Source organism: Panthera pardus, unplaced genomic scaffold (assembly GCF_024362965.1).
Source record: "Panthera pardus isolate Hobbes unplaced genomic scaffold, ASM2436296v1 HiC_scaffold_6, whole genome shotgun sequence".
NCBI classification, from domain to species: domain Eukaryota; kingdom Metazoa; phylum Chordata; class Mammalia; order Carnivora; family Felidae; genus Panthera; species Panthera pardus.
Genome location: NW_026526991.1, coordinates 125896236 through 125913636, shown reverse-complemented (window position 1 = coordinate 125913636; position 17401 = coordinate 125896236). Strand labels below are relative to the sequence as shown.

The 17401-nt window shown below is 43.7% G+C and overlaps 2 protein-coding genes across 5 annotated transcripts in view; one reads left to right on the top strand and one right to left on the bottom strand.

Moving 5' to 3' along the window:
* The window catches only part of PTER (phosphotriesterase related), a 69491-nt gene extending 62206 nt beyond the window's left edge, over window positions 1–7285 (top strand). For all 4 annotated transcript variants that reach the window (XM_019460677.2, XM_019460675.2, XM_053894824.1 and 1 more), the window contains 2 exons: window positions 606–746; window positions 6431–7285. In XM_019460677.2, the coding sequence (XP_019316222.2) occupies window positions 606–746; window positions 6431–6641 (352 nt within the window). In that variant the 3' untranslated portion in view covers window positions 6642–7285. The remainder of the gene's footprint in view (window positions 1–605; window positions 747–6430) is intronic.
* A 2470-nt stretch (window positions 7286–9755) lies between these two features.
* C1QL3 (complement C1q like 3) lies at window positions 9756–17339 on the bottom strand. The gene is made up of 2 exons (XM_019460673.2): window positions 15942–17339; window positions 9756–10133 (listed from the first exon to the last, which is right to left on the bottom strand). Exons 1-2 carry the CDS (start codon window positions 16527–16529, stop codon window positions 9954–9956), a joined length of 768 nt encoding a protein of 255 aa, XP_019316218.1. The 5' UTR covers window positions 16530–17339; the 3' UTR covers window positions 9756–9953.
* Between the last annotated feature and the right edge of the window lie 62 nt (window positions 17340–17401).

The following is a 17401-nucleotide window of genomic DNA, read 5'->3' as shown; positions in this document are numbered from 1 at the left end:
TATCCATAAAGATTATCACAAAATAATAAATTCTATTTAAAAATAGGTACACCAGAACACAAATAAATATCTGTAGGAATTTTGCCCCCCTTTTTAAAAAGAAGCAATGACATTCACAAAGGCCTTGGAATTAATTTTGGAACCACCTTATGATCTTCATAAGAAAATCTCCTTACCTTAGCTTCATGTTTTACGCAGATTAGTATTACTCACCTAGTTCACCAGGCTGATGCCAAGTTCCCTTCGATAGTTTCCAGAGCTCACAGCTGTTCCGCTGCTATGAAGGATTTCCAAAAGAATACGGAACATATCCTGAAGACAGTTCTGAAGGAGAATTGCAAGATTGTTTTTGAGTAATGGCAACATAATTAAAATGTCTATAGTTCCCAAGCACTTTAGAAGGGAAACTCCCTTTTAGATATGGTAAATTCCCTTATTTCTGGTAACAAGTTGAACTTACTATTTTACAGTCACATCCTAAGAGCGGACTCAAACTTCTGTTATTTTAATTATGTTCCAGTACATGGTGTACTTAAAACTTTTAATCTGTATATGTGGAAAATATGCTCTTGATAATTACACTGTGTCCATCTTATTGTCTCTAGGACTATACTTGATAAAAAGGAACTCCTGGAGTTTGCTCAACTTGGCTGTTACTTGGAATATGATCTCTTTGGGACTGAACTCCTTCATTACCAATTCAACCTGGATATCGACATGCCCAATGATAATAAAAGAATTAGGAGGTAAATATGATGAAATCCCTGATAGTGTTCCCTTTTACCAGTCCTTTTTGATTCATATCTGGGTAGGTATTAGCAAAGATTCGGAAAACAGTGAGCAGGCAGAAGCAGAGACTTGCAGAAAAAAATGTATCAATGCTGTTTTGGGGAGAGAAATCTCTATATATTATTTCAAGAAGCAAATGAGTCATCCTAAGTAGGCAAAAGCTTAGCAGAGCCTTAGGAGTTCAGTGCAGATGGGCAGCTGACAAGAAACAGATAATACTTAACCCCTGCCATGACAAAAAGAGAACAAAGATGCTTTCATCTTTCTATCCCTAATGAAGTAAGTGGTTTCTTTCCCATGTTGACCACATTGAAGTCCTAACCTCCTACAACGTGTGTGTGAAATGCTTTATCAAAAAGATTCACTATGGAGATGACTGAAACTTAAATGCTGTAAGTAGAATGTCTAAAGACCAAACATCATATAGAATTTGACCCCTCAAAATTGTCGAAGCAACAAATTGTCCGAGTCATTCTCTGTAACCAAGTGGAAAGTTTCTGGAGTCAAGGATGGATGGATGGTTACCTGGTTTGTCCTGGTTACACAATGATGTGAACATTGGATGCACCAAGTTAGGGAATCTGGGAGGAGAAACAGATTTGGGATTGACAAGGATGACTTTGGTTTGGGAATAATCTAAGAGTAGCTATCCAGCGGGGCTGTGGATAAGGCTGTGAGGCTCAGGGCAGAGATCTGGACTCAGACATAAATCTAGGCATCTTTGGTTTGTATGTCATGGTTGGCAGCGTGGGAATGAATGAGATCACTCAGAGGAGAGAATGAGGACAGAACTCTGGGGAACACTGATATTTAAGGAATGGACTCAGGAAGAGTCACTCAAGGACAGATCGAAAAGTTTTCAAAGTGAGAAGAGAATCAGGGAAATATGTTGTTGTGCAAGTAGGTGCAGGAGACTGTTTGGAGCAGAAGGGCTTGGGCAACTGACAGGTGGCAGGCATCAGTGAGGTAAAGGCTGGAGATTCTCACTGTGCAGTCAGTGAGGTCTCCGTTGAAAAGCCTTGAAGAATGAATAGGGGGTAAGGAAGAGGAGAGAGAAGGTGGGGTTACTCTTTCAAGAAGCTTGGTGGTCAGGGGAAGCAGGGGCATAGGGTCAAAGTGAGAAGACAAGATAGGATCAAGGGAAGGTTTTGTCAAGGGTCCAGCAATGTTTGGGGCACCTGGGTGGCTCAGTCAGTTGAACATCCGACTCTTGATTTCGGCTCAGGTCATGATCCCAGGATCATGGCTGGGCTCTACTCTGAGTGTGGAGCCTGCTTAAGAGACTTTCTCTCTCTCCCTCTGCCCTTTTTCCCCATTCACTCTTTCTCTCTCTCTCTCAAACTAACGAAGGGTTAAGCAATGTTTATGTGGCTGAGAGCAAAAGCAGAGACACAAAGAGAACAAATCGCAGGAAGAAGTACCTCTTCTATAGGGTTATGGAATTTATATGAAATAAAGCATGAAGAGTTTTTTCCTGAATGTCTGGTGCAGAATATGAAAATAGTCGATCGACACTAACTTAAAACAATCTGGAGAGAGGAGATATAGAGCAAGCTTTCCAAGGAGACAAACAGATGGCAGCTGGGAAGCAACCAGAAAGTTGGTTGAAAGGTGTAAGGCGAGTAATGGGGTGAATGCAGATAGATGTGGTGAGAATGGGAACCCGAGGACATATGACCACCTGTGTTCTGTAGGGTCCCTGTGAAGTCAACATGGTTATCTTCTGCGAAGGAGGGAACAGATTCAGGGCAGGACCTTGTAGAAGAGGAGGAAGGCTGGGAATGGACACTGAGTGTATGAGACAGATACTGATAGGACAGTGTGTGTGAGACCCCGGTGAGGCTCAAGATCATGTCTGCACGATGGAACATGGGCACCAGTGCACATGACTTGGTGATTATTCCGCCCCCCCCCCAAAAGTTTTGTATTTTGATAATAAGACCAAAGAAGCTTTGAGGAGAAGCAGAAAACGTGAACAGTTAGAGAGACTGAGGGTTGGGATTCTGTCTGAAAAATGTGGTCGACAGGGGATCTGGGGTGGGGTTGAGTGAGGGTCCTGAGGTCCAAGACGAACAGAAGAAGGTATAGAGAAAAGTAAGAAGAGGTGGGAATAACATAGCAGCGGCAACCAATCAGAAGCTTGAGTGAGGGGGGAATGTACCCAGAAGACGGTGAGGGAAAAAGAGAAATGTGACTCGTGGTCGGGGTGGGAGAGTGAAGATTGGGATTTTTAGAGAGGAAGTAGTCTTCTGGGACGGAGACGGGCCAGAATGTGGTTAAGGGTGTAGAAAACTGTGTGGGCTACGAGTAAAGACACCAGACCTACAGAAGTGATGTCCAGAAACGGAGGCTAAAGCAGCAATGGTAGGACATACCCCTACACTGGAATTGAGGGGAAGATCTGTGGCCACGGTCGGGGACAGCCCTCAGCTCTTAGCGTGGGTGGCCAACCTTTACACCTGTGTGCCTTCTGCCCGTCCCTGCATATGGGTACTCCTCCTGCATGACCTCATTAACAGTAAAATAGGCTTCAAGTTCAATATCATCAGGGAGAGCTAGCTGATCCATGTAACGCTTGCTATGTAAATATGGAGATGCTCAGCTGTACAGGAGCAAACTGACCTGACCAATGAAGCTAGGACTTAAAACAAATTTTTTTAAACCACTGAAATCAGTTCTTTAATACACCAATTTATTGTTCCGTTTTTGTTGTTGTTAATTTTGCATCAGGATTTTACCTAACTTTCTTAGGAGCACCATTCAGTACAGGCAGACAAGTTACCCCAGGGCCCTACGAGCCTGGGCCAGGCTTCGAGGTGAATATTCTTTGGAGTTTAAAGTGGGGGAGTAGGGTAGGGCTTTCTCATCTTTCATGATCTCCAAACCCTGTTTCCTGATGAATGCCCTCAACATACGTTTTATGATTCATCTTGGAAATGGGAAGTTTGCTTCTAAGACCCACTTCCTTTTCCTAAGCCCCTTTGTGGCAGTGAGCTGCATCTTTTATATCTTCTGAAGCAACCCTATGCCACCCATGCGGCTCCCAGACCTTGACTAAGAGAGAGGGGATCGGCAGAGGGGGTCTGAAGGATATATGGGGGGAGGATGACCAGCACCTCTCCTCACATTCCTCCTTGATAACTTCTGGCTATTAATTCAAGAACAAGAATTTAATTTTGGCCAGCTTTCATTGAGCCAAATGTAAACATTCTAGATGTCTGGAAATACATCAAAATATATATGCGATATATGCGTGTTCATGTATATGTATGCAAGCTTTATCTTCCCTAAATTAAAATCATGCATAAGGTCACTTGGCTCAAGCACAATTCACGGTAATTACCGAATGACCTTTAGGCAGGGGGTGTGTTCCAGCACCCCCCTGGTCTGCCATCTCTTGGGCACTTGATTTTCATCATCCATTGGCAGTCCCTTTCTGAGCCTTAGTCATCTTACATCTCTGAACTGCAAGAACATAGAAGCACGCTTCTGCCTACCTCTGGTTTTCAGCACCAGAAATTCTGTGTCTGACACCTGTTTTCAATCTTACGCTCCATTTCTCAAATCTTATTATATCTCTGCCTTTTCACACTTTGTAGTCTCTCTCTAATATTTGTTTGCAAAACACTAACTCATTTGTATTTCTATAATTACTGTCATTTTTGTCTTCTCATCTACAGTGGTTCCTTCCTTCTGGCAGCGTCTCGGAACTACTGTTCTTCCACACAATGGCACAGCATGAGAGAGGAGCTTTTATTTTAAGACTGGCCAAGTCATATCTTGATTTGATAGTCAGGAGAGAACTGTTTTGTAGAGTCATAGCAGTGTCTTTGTCGTGAGGTAACTAGTCTCTACGTTCTTGACTTAAATCAGTTCTAAGGATTCTCAGTTTTAAGCGAGTGTCTTAGCCATTATACTCTTTCCTTACTCCTTCACAATTGAGTAGCAGTGTTGCAGGAACAACAACAAGAATCCGCTGTTCCATACGATATGCCTCTGACGTAATACGATATCGCTTTTTTTTCCTCAGACAAGGGAAAGAGACAAAAACTTCTGGGAAATGCTCAGAGACGATAAGGAGGAAGGCATACCCTAAAATTTCCCATAACGTGACACTCCTTCTCAGTTGTGGATTAAGGGTTGCCACACTCAGTTTCAGCGTGGGCATGCATTCTGTCAAGTCTTTCTCTCTTCTCATAAATGACCCTAGAACTTTCTAGGGAATTGCCTCAAAGAGAGTTCCAAAAGTAACTCCAGGTCAGAGCTTTTGGACATTGTACAGATTTACGAGGTAAATATCCATGGTGGCTCAAACAGCATCCAAGTACTTACAGGACATGCGTATGAATGACACGAATACAGATTTCTAGACAAAAATGCTCGACGTGGCTCTTGTTAGGCACGACCTAGGAACACAATGTCTCACCTTCCATTATTATTTTATTTTAAAATGTATGTTCTCAGAGGGCAGAGCTCTGTGTCTGAGGTTTCTGTGCAGTGGCCCAATTTTGCTTACTTTTAGTAGTTACTAAATATGACTCACGCGCCAGGATGCCAAGAAATGTCACAGACACAAAAAGGATATCTTTTGAATAATTAGCCCTTGGAGGAAGGTGCTGTCTGACCATCTAGATTCATTTGGGAATCCAGAGACTGACATGACCATGAAGAGAATGCCAGGGAAGAGCCATTGTCTCCACTTTGCACCTTCTGCCAGTAGAATCCCGTGGAAGTCATGACAGACACTGCCCAGAGTCCAGACACACACAGATGGTGGCTGTCAGGAGGTGACTCACGCTATAGATTACAGCATTTAACAAAGCAAAGAGGATTAGATGTTTAGACAGTAGTTGGAAAGCCCTTCTCCAGTCAACTGGCTATAAATTTAAAGGAACGGCTTGGTATTTACAGCAATCTTGTTGAGATAGAAGGAAGACAGAGTAAATTTGTACTGGTTGATTTAATACAGTGCTCCAAGACTACTACTACTAAGTCAGAATTCTCGTAGACTTCAAAGGAACAGATGCTCAAAATACAGAAGTACCCTTCCTGATCTTTTGAAAATGACCATTTCGCTTATCATATGCCCCTTCCTTTCAAATCAACTGATCTGACTCTCAGAATGTTTTACCTTTGCGAAGGTTCCTTTTGCTTCTCTGTTTTAATCAGAAATTGCCATTGATTTTATTTGCTAGAAAATAAGAGAGAGAGAGAGAGAGAGAGACACGGGGTGGGAGGAGAGTGACGTCTGGAAAACGCGACCACCGAGGGAGGTATTGTAGAGTGGAGAGCTGGATACAAACCTAGAACGAAGTTATTTCGTGAAATGCCCAAGCAGCCATTCACTCAGACTGGCACATCCTATTAGAACTATTTTTAATGCCGTATTGTAGGCACTGTCATAAATATCACAGGCTGGAAGTTTCTGTGTGCATGGAATAAGGATCATGTTCCTACTACGATGCAATATTACCTTTATCATCACCACGCAATCTTTATTAAGGGTCTCCCAGTACACATGCCATAGAAGAAGGCAGTATCTCTACAGCAAGCACAAAGATTTATGAGTAAAAAGTTGAAAGCACCCTGATCATTTTAAATGTGAGACAAATGCCATATAATGAGTTGACATTTTTCACAGAGTGCGTCTTCTGGTGGATGAAGGTTACGAAGATCGAATTCTGATGGCACACGACATACATACGAAGCATCGGCTGATGAAGTATGGAGGTCACGGCTACTCTCATATACTTACCAACATTGTTCCTAAAATGTTGCTTAGAGGGATCACTGAGAATGCACTTGATAAGATACTAATAGAGAACCCTAAGCAATGGCTAACTTTCAAGTAGGATGGTTGTTTACAGACTCACACCTTGAGTAGAAAGCTTGCAGAGAACATTTTTCAGTGATTTCAAACCCACAGTGAGATATTAATCAGGGCTATGTAGGATGAATGACGGATCATTTCCTATTTATGAGAATTAGAAATTTTGCCTTCTCAGAAACCAGCTGGTACATCGGTACCTTTAGGAAGTTACTGACCTAACGGAGCCCTCTTGTTCTGCCTTTAACAAAATAAATACAGAAGCACCTATTTCCAAACAGTGATTTACATTCTGTATCCCCTCTAGCAAAGTTTTGGTTTGTTTTGTTTTCTTAATCTATCAGCTGCACTACTTGAGGAAATTTAAAGTGTTTCTAGTTAAATTACCCCCTTCTGGAGCAATCTAATGTTTCTTGTAATATTGATGATCCTACTAATTATCCTGCTGTTCTTTAATTAATGCTTAATGAATAATATGGCACTTGAAAATAGCTTCTGCAGCAAGGGAAGTTAAAGTTTGAGGCTTTTCCCCCCCCAAAGGACACTGTAATACAATCACCAATTCACAATGATAAAAATATTGTCGAAGCTTGATTATATTTATTATATATTGTAGAAGTTGTCTACCTATCTATATTGACTGGTAATAAATCAGTTTTGTTGCCTGTGGCTTCCTGGTATCCATTTTTGCTGTAAAGCTTTGTTAGTTTAAACATCTGTATAAGGGGGCATGAACACGTAACATAATACTGAATTATAAAAATTCAATGGTAAAAGTCAAAATATATTACATAATATAGTTTAATGAATCATTACATTTATAATAACAAAGGCCACAGTTTAATTGATAATATATATGCAAAAAAAGAGAAATGTTTGCCGTATATATATATTCCCTTTATTTCCCTTACCTTTTATTTGTTTTTCCTTGGGCCTAAACAGAGAAAATGATGCTTAGTTATCTGAAGAAAAGGTCAGATCTATTAGAAATGGCATTCTGACTCGAGCCTACTCTTCAAAAGGTACCCACCCCCGATGTTTTGTGTAAATAAAGCCTTTTTAAAACTCTTAGTTGATGTGCACTGCTGTTTATACATTAATCTTTTGGTTGATTCCTCATTATGCTATTTGTTACAAACAAAAACAAAAACAAAAAACCCCCAAAACTCCAAACCCCAGCTACCAATTCCTCTTTGATAAATATATATCGTTCAATAGAAGTAAATTCGTTGAAACCCCATTATCGGTTATCTAACATATTAGAAAGGCCAAATAGAATTAGTCATTATTCCTGATGAATGGGCTAAGCATTTTTGATCATAGACATCATGACAGTGACTCCGACCAAGGCATTTAAACTAAGCAAACAGCACCTTCAGATGGGAACATCATGCATAACTCTTTTGGAAAGTTGAGGTTTACGAAACACAAGATATTTCTGTGGCTCAAAGACGATCACGCTTTCTGTGTATTAGAACATAAAGTACCCAAGAGGAACGAGCCAGGGGAACAAACTAATTCCTTTAAATGAAAAAATGCAAATGTCCTTCACCGGTAAAACAAGCAGATTTTTAAATCCCTGTTTTTGAAATCTACTTGTCAGAGTCTTCAAAGGCAACCGAGGAGGTGGGGGGGGGGGGAGGGAGGGGTGGGGACAGATTTTTCATTGTAACAGTGGAAGTTGTCCGATAGGGAGGATATATCAACATGCATTTTTAATCTTTTTCTTAGATTAAAGAGATGGCTTTTGGCAGTGTATTTTAACCAGAGAGAAATGATTTGCACTACTCTCAGAATCTACTTTACTGTCAGCTTTAATCCACCTGAGAAAAAAGAAAAAAGTGATCATTCAAATGCATATAATTCATAGACATTGCAAAAAAGAGCCACCCGTTTCTGCAGTCCTAATATTAACAGTCTGACACAGAATGCGGTGGGAATATTGATTGGCATATGGTAATAAAGAAGCCGTAGGCTTAATTTACAGACATGTGACGTATAGGGCATTTTAACCTAATAAACTTTACGTTTCTGGGTAGCTCGTAAAAGAGAGGCCATTTCAATTGTTTTGCTATTCCATACACTTTTGTAATCCAAAATATATTTCGATCCAAAATAAGTCAAATAATTTTTGCGTGTTTGTGTGTATATATACACATACTTTTTTTAATTAAGTTTTTGAGGCTATACAGCCACTGTGCCTATGGTCTGAAGCCATATATATATTATATTTCCTCTAACATATGTGTGTGTGTGCGTGTACACACAAATACATGTATTTGTAGCAGATACTGGTATAAAATATATACACTTTGTTGTCATATTGGTTATACGTGAAATTATTCATTTTGAAATAACCTCAGGCCAGGACTTGTAGTAACTATTTGAAGGCCTTACTTAGTGTCCCCTTGGTGACCCATGCAGTAGCTCAAATTAAACCTTTGTGCATTGGGTTTATGAATAATCTTTTGTTCCAAAGAAAGCAAAAGCCTCAGTCTGATTTAACACCAAAGAATAAATTTCTCTGACTTTCTAAGTAAATCTAAACGCATTCTATTGACAAAATGGACACACAGGGGATTTTCTAAATACCACACATAATTACACGTTTGCACACTTAGAGGGTAATCCTATGATACAATTTCGATCTCCATTTTTAAAAGATAATCACCAGAAAGGAGAGAAAAGAAAATTCACAAGAAAAAGGAAATGTGAAAATGATCATAGGCTTGGGAATTCCCTCAAATCCAGAAAATTCCAGGTTAAGGCTTGAAGTTGAATCATTCCCAGGACTAGCTCTAAAGTTAACAAAAGTACAAGGCAAACAATTTCTTTGGGGACAAGCAGCATTATTTCAATTAGACCTTCTCCTGCAGGGTAAGATCATTCTCCCCACACTATGAATGGACTCCAAGTATCATCAGAAGCAGGTAAACTCACAAGAACCAAAGCTGATATATGGATCAAAGCAGCAGGGTCACAGAACACCAAAGTATCATAGATATTGGAGAGATAATTCAGTGTCTTAGATTTTTCTATAAAAATTTGTGATCTATATAGGACTTCATTCACATGGACACTAACAATAAGGAGGAGAATTTGCTTTGGCGGTAATGGATAACACATCTGCTTATCTTGCTTTTAATTTTTTTTTTTTTTTTTTTTTTTACAGAATGTTTCTGAGTATACAGATGTGAGTCAGGTAGCATTTGAATTCCCCACATATACACAACTGAGGTGCCCCGCAACTGGCATCCCCTGGGATCCTTGATTCAGTGACGTCAGCCATACGAATCCAGTGTCCAAACTCAGAATAATAAGCTTAGTTTCTGCATTATCAGTCCGCATAAATAATAAATCCAGAAAATGTGCTGTATTTGTTGTTATTTCCTCCGTGTGCTTTCCCGCCATCTAGTTTGATGTAGACTTCATCTCCTGGCTCCAAATGGAGAACCACACTGTTACTGGCATAATCATAATTCTGATCGGCGTCTTGGGCAATGGCACTGGCACGCACCTATGTGAAACAAACAAGAATTAGAATGCGTGGAAGAAAATTCTCCAGTATTCTCTCTCTCTGTCTCTCTCTCTGTCTCTCTCTTTTTTCATCCATTCACAGCACCGTAAGCAGACTTGCTGCCATAGCACAGAATTTAGCATGAGAGAGTCCACCTGGGCCTTGGAGCTCTTTGAGGAGATCTTTGCAACAGTTCGAGCTCTATCACTGGAAAGGAGGAACAGAAAGAAGAAAATGGTGCTTTTCTGAGGGTCACGGCAGCCGTCTTTTCCTACCTTACATGGTAAACAATGCACACCAACCTATTCTCTTCCTAAATCAGCACTTTTTCTAATTCCTCGAACCTCTACGCCCAATCACTTCTTGGAATGGAAATAAGGGTAATTTTTTTGCATTTCAATTCAGACCAATTAGCAATAATCTAAACCAGCTGTTTATGAGTACAGAGGTTTAATCCAAACTTCAGCGGGTCCCCAGGATTTTCAGAAAATCGAGATCCACAGGCAGTTGAGATTCAGAGAAATAAAACAACTCCAGCTCTACTACATAGGGGAAAAAAATGAAGAAAGCCTTTTCATGTGAGGTTTTCGAAATCTAATTCAAGTAAAGCCTTTTTTTTTTTTTTTTGCCAGAAATCTAACTCACTTAAACGTCACCCAAGTTTGCAGAGTTCATTTTTCTATTTGTGGCTTTTTATTACTTCATTGTGCTGTGTGCACTTCAATAAATTATTTAATTGCCACATATCTAAAAGTTGTAGAAGGAAATAAGATTTGAGGCCTCTAAAATTTCTAAAACTTTTTAATGATCTGATTGAATACCCTTTTATATTTAGGTGATTCTAAAATGTGTGGTTTGCTTTGAGGATAGAAGCTGCCTATAATCCTCTCATGTTCAGCCTGTGACATAGACATCCTATCACATTCTCAACTCCGATTAGGCTTCATATTCATTTAGCCATATTTTGATTCTGCCTTGGACAAAAAATTTTCCATAGGCAGACTTATATTTGACTTATTTCAGTAAGACATCTTCTACTCTGTGCCTTGTTTCTATTCCATTATAATGGTGCTTCCCTTAATAACAGAGCAAACGATTTAGTGGTTTTGTAAACCTGTGTTATGTAATAATACCTGACTTGGGGTACCGTGTGCTGGCAAAATGAGGGAAACGAGGCACACATCAAGAATTTCCAGGTGTTTCTTTCAAAATTTAAGTGATAGGTTTTCAAATTAAATTTTCATGGGCTATGTTCTCACATTAATGCTGAAATGTTAAAAAAGGAGAAGGCTCTTTGACACTGCTGAACTTGTGAAGTAATTTGAGTAATATTTTAAAAATTTCTTTCTCTGGATATCGTATAGCAAAAGGAGAAAGGGGCTTAAAGGATTTAGAATTGCTTAACCCTGGGCTAACTGACACTAATACAGTGAAAGCAATGTACCACACAATTATGCTCAGAAACACTGACTCAAATGTATACACCGATTCAGCGAGACGATCTGTGTTGACCATTAAGTAATAATACAATGTAACGTCACAATATTTCCTAGGAATTAATTGTAGGTTTGTAGGAGTTGAATGTTTTGATTCATTAATTTCACCTAGTTATAAATTCCCTGGGGGGGGGGGGGAATCTACGAGGAGGATAGTGCTGTTATGACCTGATGTTTTTCTTAACGTGTGAATTTTTAATGGGTTAGAGAAATTAAAAGACAAACTAGTAATTGGCCATATCAGTAATATATTAATGAATTCATAATCCATAAATATACTATTCAGCTATTATTGATAACCAGACATATTTAGTGCTTTAGGTATTTAATATATGCTCTATGGGTGTTGTGCTTTAACACTGTTCTCTACAGAAAGGCATCTGGGAACCAGGACTCATTAAAATCCCTTGATTTAGAGACAATAGTCTTAAATGTAGTTTTTATTCGATAGGGTATAAGCACAGAACCATATAAATGTGACCATTTTTATTCTGTAGGTACAACCACGGACACCTGCAAATGCATTAGTGTGATCCCACAGACTAGAAGGTTACCCTTATGGTTTTTCACTTCCTTTGTCATGTGACTGCTTTTTAATAAAAGTGATTCTCTTAAGGTATTAAGCTATACTGTAGACCGCAAGACTTTCCCAATTAAATAACTGCCATACTCCAGCACGCTTTGGACAATTTCAGAATGTCTGCTCACCTGATCACGCTCGGAAGGTACAATGGCACTTGAAATTTCAAGCTCTAGTAACCAGCTCGGCGACTTCGAACAATTCTTTCTTTAAGCCATCAAACTACTGAGCAAGGTAATGCATCCACCTTGGAGGCTATTTTCAGGTTCCCAAATGTACACCGATTTCAGCATTTTCTCCGGGAATATGATGCATCCTTTCCTCAGCCCTACGTACCCATTTCTGCCTAAAGGTCCTCTAAAATCTTTTCATATCACAAGTTAACTATTTAGATTCCGCTTCATCTGTAGTGTGGGTTTCACAGCTTTTTAAAATGATGGTATTAATTTGGCATTTCATTAATCTTGCTAATAAATGAATATCAACTCACAGACTGTTGTTTCCAATATATCTCATGTTCCTCGATGCTGTAATTCACACATTCTTAGAATAAAAATTGGTCCTGAGTTATTTTATGGTTCTAATCTGGGGCCAGCTTCAGTGGTTAATACAGTGGCTTGTTACAGGGACATTACAGTGACTGTGCTCACACAGCAATTTTTCAATTCAGGTTTGGCTGCTAAAAGTGTACAAACACATTACAATTATGTTTCCTGTCTCTTTATAAAGCCATTTGAGTCCAACTTTTACCTTTCATGTCAACAAACGGTATGATTAGATTTTAGGTTGATGGTTTCAACGGGGAATATGAGAACTGTAATCCCTTTAGTGGCATATTTGTGAGAATGAAGCAGCCTGTGTGGCTTTAGCATTATCTTATTAGTGAGGGTTTATCATCGGAGACGATATTTATGGTAACATTTGCTAATTTAATTAATTGCTACTGATGCTCCCATAATTTCATTTTCATTGTACTTCTGTGGGATCATAAACAAAAGGTTAAGTGGTGCATCAGGTTAATTTACCGGCCTTTGATGTTTCCATCTGTGATCCTGCATTCAACACAAAGCATAAATAAAATGCTTCCCATATAGTTACGGTCCAGAGGCACTCCTCTATCCTAGAGTGAACTGCATTTTTAGTTTAATTTTTGTGCTTCTCAAATCCACTTAATCCATGGCACATTACACTGACATAGATCTCTGAGTTTCTGTTTTATGAAAACAAATTAGGTCTGCTCAGGGGGGAGACTGCCATGCTAAGAAGTGATCGGACAAGAACGTAACTGAAAACCAAGGCTAAACTATTTGTTTCATAGTAATAAAATAAATTTCACAAAAGAGTTCTCATTTGCAACTCTCTGCAAATCAGACTTTACAAAATAGTCCTGTTCTAGGGATAAAATTCCTTAATGGTAATATTTTAATAGCCATTTTCCAAAAGAGTCCACGTCGAAGTCGAAAATACATTGTGTGGTGCTACATACACACATATTTTTTAATTACTTGTTGCACACCTTTTGAAGAAGTCACAGCTTAATAATGCCAATGAAGAGCTTGCTACATGATAAGGTCAGCTGGTTTGCCTTATTTTTTTTTTTTCCTGATCCTCACAGAATGTGCCTGCTAGGACGATACAAAGGAGCATTCGACTCTCCAAACAATGAAATAATTTTAAAAACAAAATGCAGGTAGCGCATGTATAAGAAAGGGTTTTCTTGGAATCAGTACAATATACCTGAGCTCAGCAGTTGAGATAAGAACACTTAAACTAATTAATATGTATCGTTCCCTGATTAGTCATGCAATTGCCATTTCTGGATACTTAAAGATGTGAGTGTTTTTATTCAGTGGCTGATAAAACTTGGTATTGTTCCATTTTAATTAATACCTCTAAAAACAATCCTTCAGCCCGACAGTAATTTCCAGACCTAACCTTTGAGTCAGAAGAGAGCCAATTTGAAAAGAAATGGGTGCCTCATCACTGTCTGCCAAGGGGCTGGTCATCAACCATTTCGTAAAGGCGACAGAATACCTCTATTTGGGTACAGTGAGTCATGCCCTTTTTAGCCATTTACCTATACCTGGCTCACTGCTCTATAAATGATTTTTATTTATCTTAATATTATTTTTGTGCATAATAACTATAATAAACAACCCTGTCAGTGCCGCCTGGTGGCCATTTTCCCTTTTCTTTTGTTGTTGTTTGTTTGTTTGTTTTGTTTTGTTTTGTTTTGTTTTACCTGTCCTGTGGGTTCCTTGAGCTTTTTTAATTCCTTTAGAAGTGACGGGTGGGAGGAAGGGGGAGGGCAGGATTTTGTGCCCTTCCTTATACATTTAGAGTATTTGTCTTCCACTTTTGAAAAAACTCTGATACTGAATTAGGCCTTTGGAATAAATCCTGCCTTAATGCTGCTTAATAGAGACCTGGGTTAGAACGGAAAAGGTCTGATTTCGAGGGAGCGGGTGACCTGAAGCCCAATGAGCCCTTGTTAAATCTAAGTTGGCCACAGCGGGGTTCCCTGGGCCACCCAATAAGCAAAATTAAAGCCAGAGAACCCAGCCCAGACTTCAGGCTGCAGGTTGCAAGGCCTTGCCCGAGTGCGGCTGCTGATTCAGCGCGCGAGCCTCAGGTCTGATTACACTTTTAGGCAGTTACAAATACTATTGTCCTCTTCTGACTGAGAAATTAGACACACTTTGTTTTTGCACTGACCGCGAATTTCTCAAGCAAACGGTAAATTGGCCCCGGCATAAAAGTGCCACCCGTGGCCCTTGTGGCAGAGCCGACCAGCTCAGGAGACTAAGTCCCAGGGGCCCGCGCGCTGCTCTGAGGCTGGTTCACAGTCAAGGCCAAGGCCACTGCCTCTCGAGAGAAGGCGGGGTTGGAAAGACTACCCAGCCGGCGGCCCGGGGCTCCCTGGCGGTGAGGCCCATCGCCCCAGGGCCGGCTCGGCCTCCTGCCCTCCTTGTCCCCTGCCTGTGCGGCCTCCTACCCCAGCCGGTGGAGTTAAGGACTCTGCGTTTGGGTGCGCGTTTTACGGAGTACACTCACGAGTCTCAACTTTTTTCTTTTGTCATCAACACTCTTTACTTCTCCCCCTTCTTCTGCTGGGGCTGCAATCTAAACAGGAGTTTGCGTCTTGCATTTGACTATATGCTTGTTTCCGAGGTCTCGGACGCCGCGAGGGCCCTGGCGACCGCAAGTCCCCGGTCCCTCTTCGGCTCGGGACGCCCCACACTTGGACTCGCTCTTTCGGGTCCCTTCTTTCTCCAGCGGGCCCCTTTCTCCCCCGAGTTTGCCACCCTGGCACGCCCACTTCGGGGCTCCCCGCTAGCCGTCCTATTCCAGGCAAAGCCCGAGAGCGACCCTAAGCTGCAGAAGATCCCCCGGCCGAGGGTAGCGTCCCGCTCCCGGCCTCCCGGGGCACAGGCTGCACAGGGGACCGAGCTCCCAGCTCCCCTGCCCTCGAGGGTCGCTCTCGCACTCGCGCGCACAGAGAGCGCGGGTCCTAGCTTGGGAACCGCCCTCTCCAGGCCTCCGGGCGCCCTCTTAGGCCCGCGACCCCCGCCTCTCCAGGGAGTAACAGCGTCCCCTCGGCTCCACTCCCGGGAGCCCGGCTGCCGCGCCCTTCCTCCGCGGGCTCCCACCCCCATTTCCGGGGTCTCCTCCCTCTTGCCTGCACCTTCCCGCGCTCCCTCCCCGCCCACCCCGCTGCCTGCCGGCACTCACCTGGTTGTTCTTGCAGAGATCAGCCCACATGCTGGTGCCGTCCCCTCCGCGCATCAGGACGTGGTAGGTGAAGAAGTAGATGCCCGGGATAGAGCAGGTGAACTTGCCCGTGGTGGGATCGTAGTGGTTACCGAGGTTGGTGACCACGTCGTCGAACTTGAGCACCTCGTAGCCTTCGTGCTGCCGCTTGAGGCCGGCGTAGAAGGCGATCTTGGGCACCGTGCTGTAGGTGGCGGCGCTGATGGCCCCGGCCGCGTTCAGGCCGGGCGCCCCGGGCGGGCCCGGCAGGCCTTGGCGGCCGGGCTCGCCCTTCTCGCCCGGAGGGCCCACGGGACCCGGCGGCCCGGGCTCACCGGGGGGCCCGCGCGGGCCCGCCTTCCCCGGCCTGCCGGCCTCGCCTTTGGGGCCCTGGATGAAGGTGGGCAGGGACTGCATGAGGCCGCGGTCGGGCGTGGCGGCCGTGCTGGGCGCCTTGGTGCCCCCGTAGGGGTCGCAGACCATGCGGCAGGTGCCCAGCATCTCGTAGTGCGCCGACGTGCCGGCCGAGCTCACCAGCACCGGGATGAGGATAACCAGCAGCAGCACCATCACCACCCCCAGCGCCCCGGCGGCGATCAGGCGCCTCCTGCTGCCCACCAGCCGGCTCAGCGCGGGGCGATCCTCTTGTCTGCTTTTGGACAAAATTTTGAAGGTTGGGCGGGGACCTCCTCAGAGCCGAAAACAACCCCCTGCGAACCCCAACTCCCCTGGGCGGGCGCGCGCCGGCCGCTCCCCGCCTGCTCCTGCTCCTGCTCCCGCTCCCCCTGCTGAGGCTGCGGCTGGGGAGGGAGCTCGGACGCCAGGCGACTTGAGCTGAAGTCCCGGGCTGGGGGGTGGGGGCTGGGGGAGGGGCGCGCAGGGCGCCCTCTCGCCTCCCGCGAGCCCCTTGGCACCTGTGGCTGCGCCTCGGGCGCCGGCGCGGCCACCCGGAGGGCAGAGCCAGCCGCCGCCTCTCGCGCCGCCCGGGGCCGCTCACACTTTTATGCGGCCGCTGCCTGCGATCGACTTTTCCGTTTTTGCCGACTGCGCCAGTTCGCACCAACTTTCCGTCTGAAGTTGCCTTTTTCTGCCTCCTCCTCGGCTTCTCTCGCTGGCTCGGTTCGCCCTTCCGCTGCCTGTCTCCCCCTCCTTCGCCACCGCCACGGCAGCCCTAAGAGAGGCGCACCCCCCCCGCCCCCCGCGAGCTCGGGCCGGCCGCCCCCCGGGTGCGCGGAGCGGCGACGGCGGCGGCGGCGGGCACGGTCAGCGCGGCGAGGCTCGGGGCTGGAGCGGAGGAGCCAGTGAGCAGCGGCGAGCGCCTGGCGGCCGGGAGCGGAGCGCGAGAGAGACTGAACGCAGAATCCTGCCCGGGTACCACCTGCCAGGAGAAGAGGAGGCTGACAAACGCGCGCCGGAGCAATTTATAGGCACCCAAGGCACAG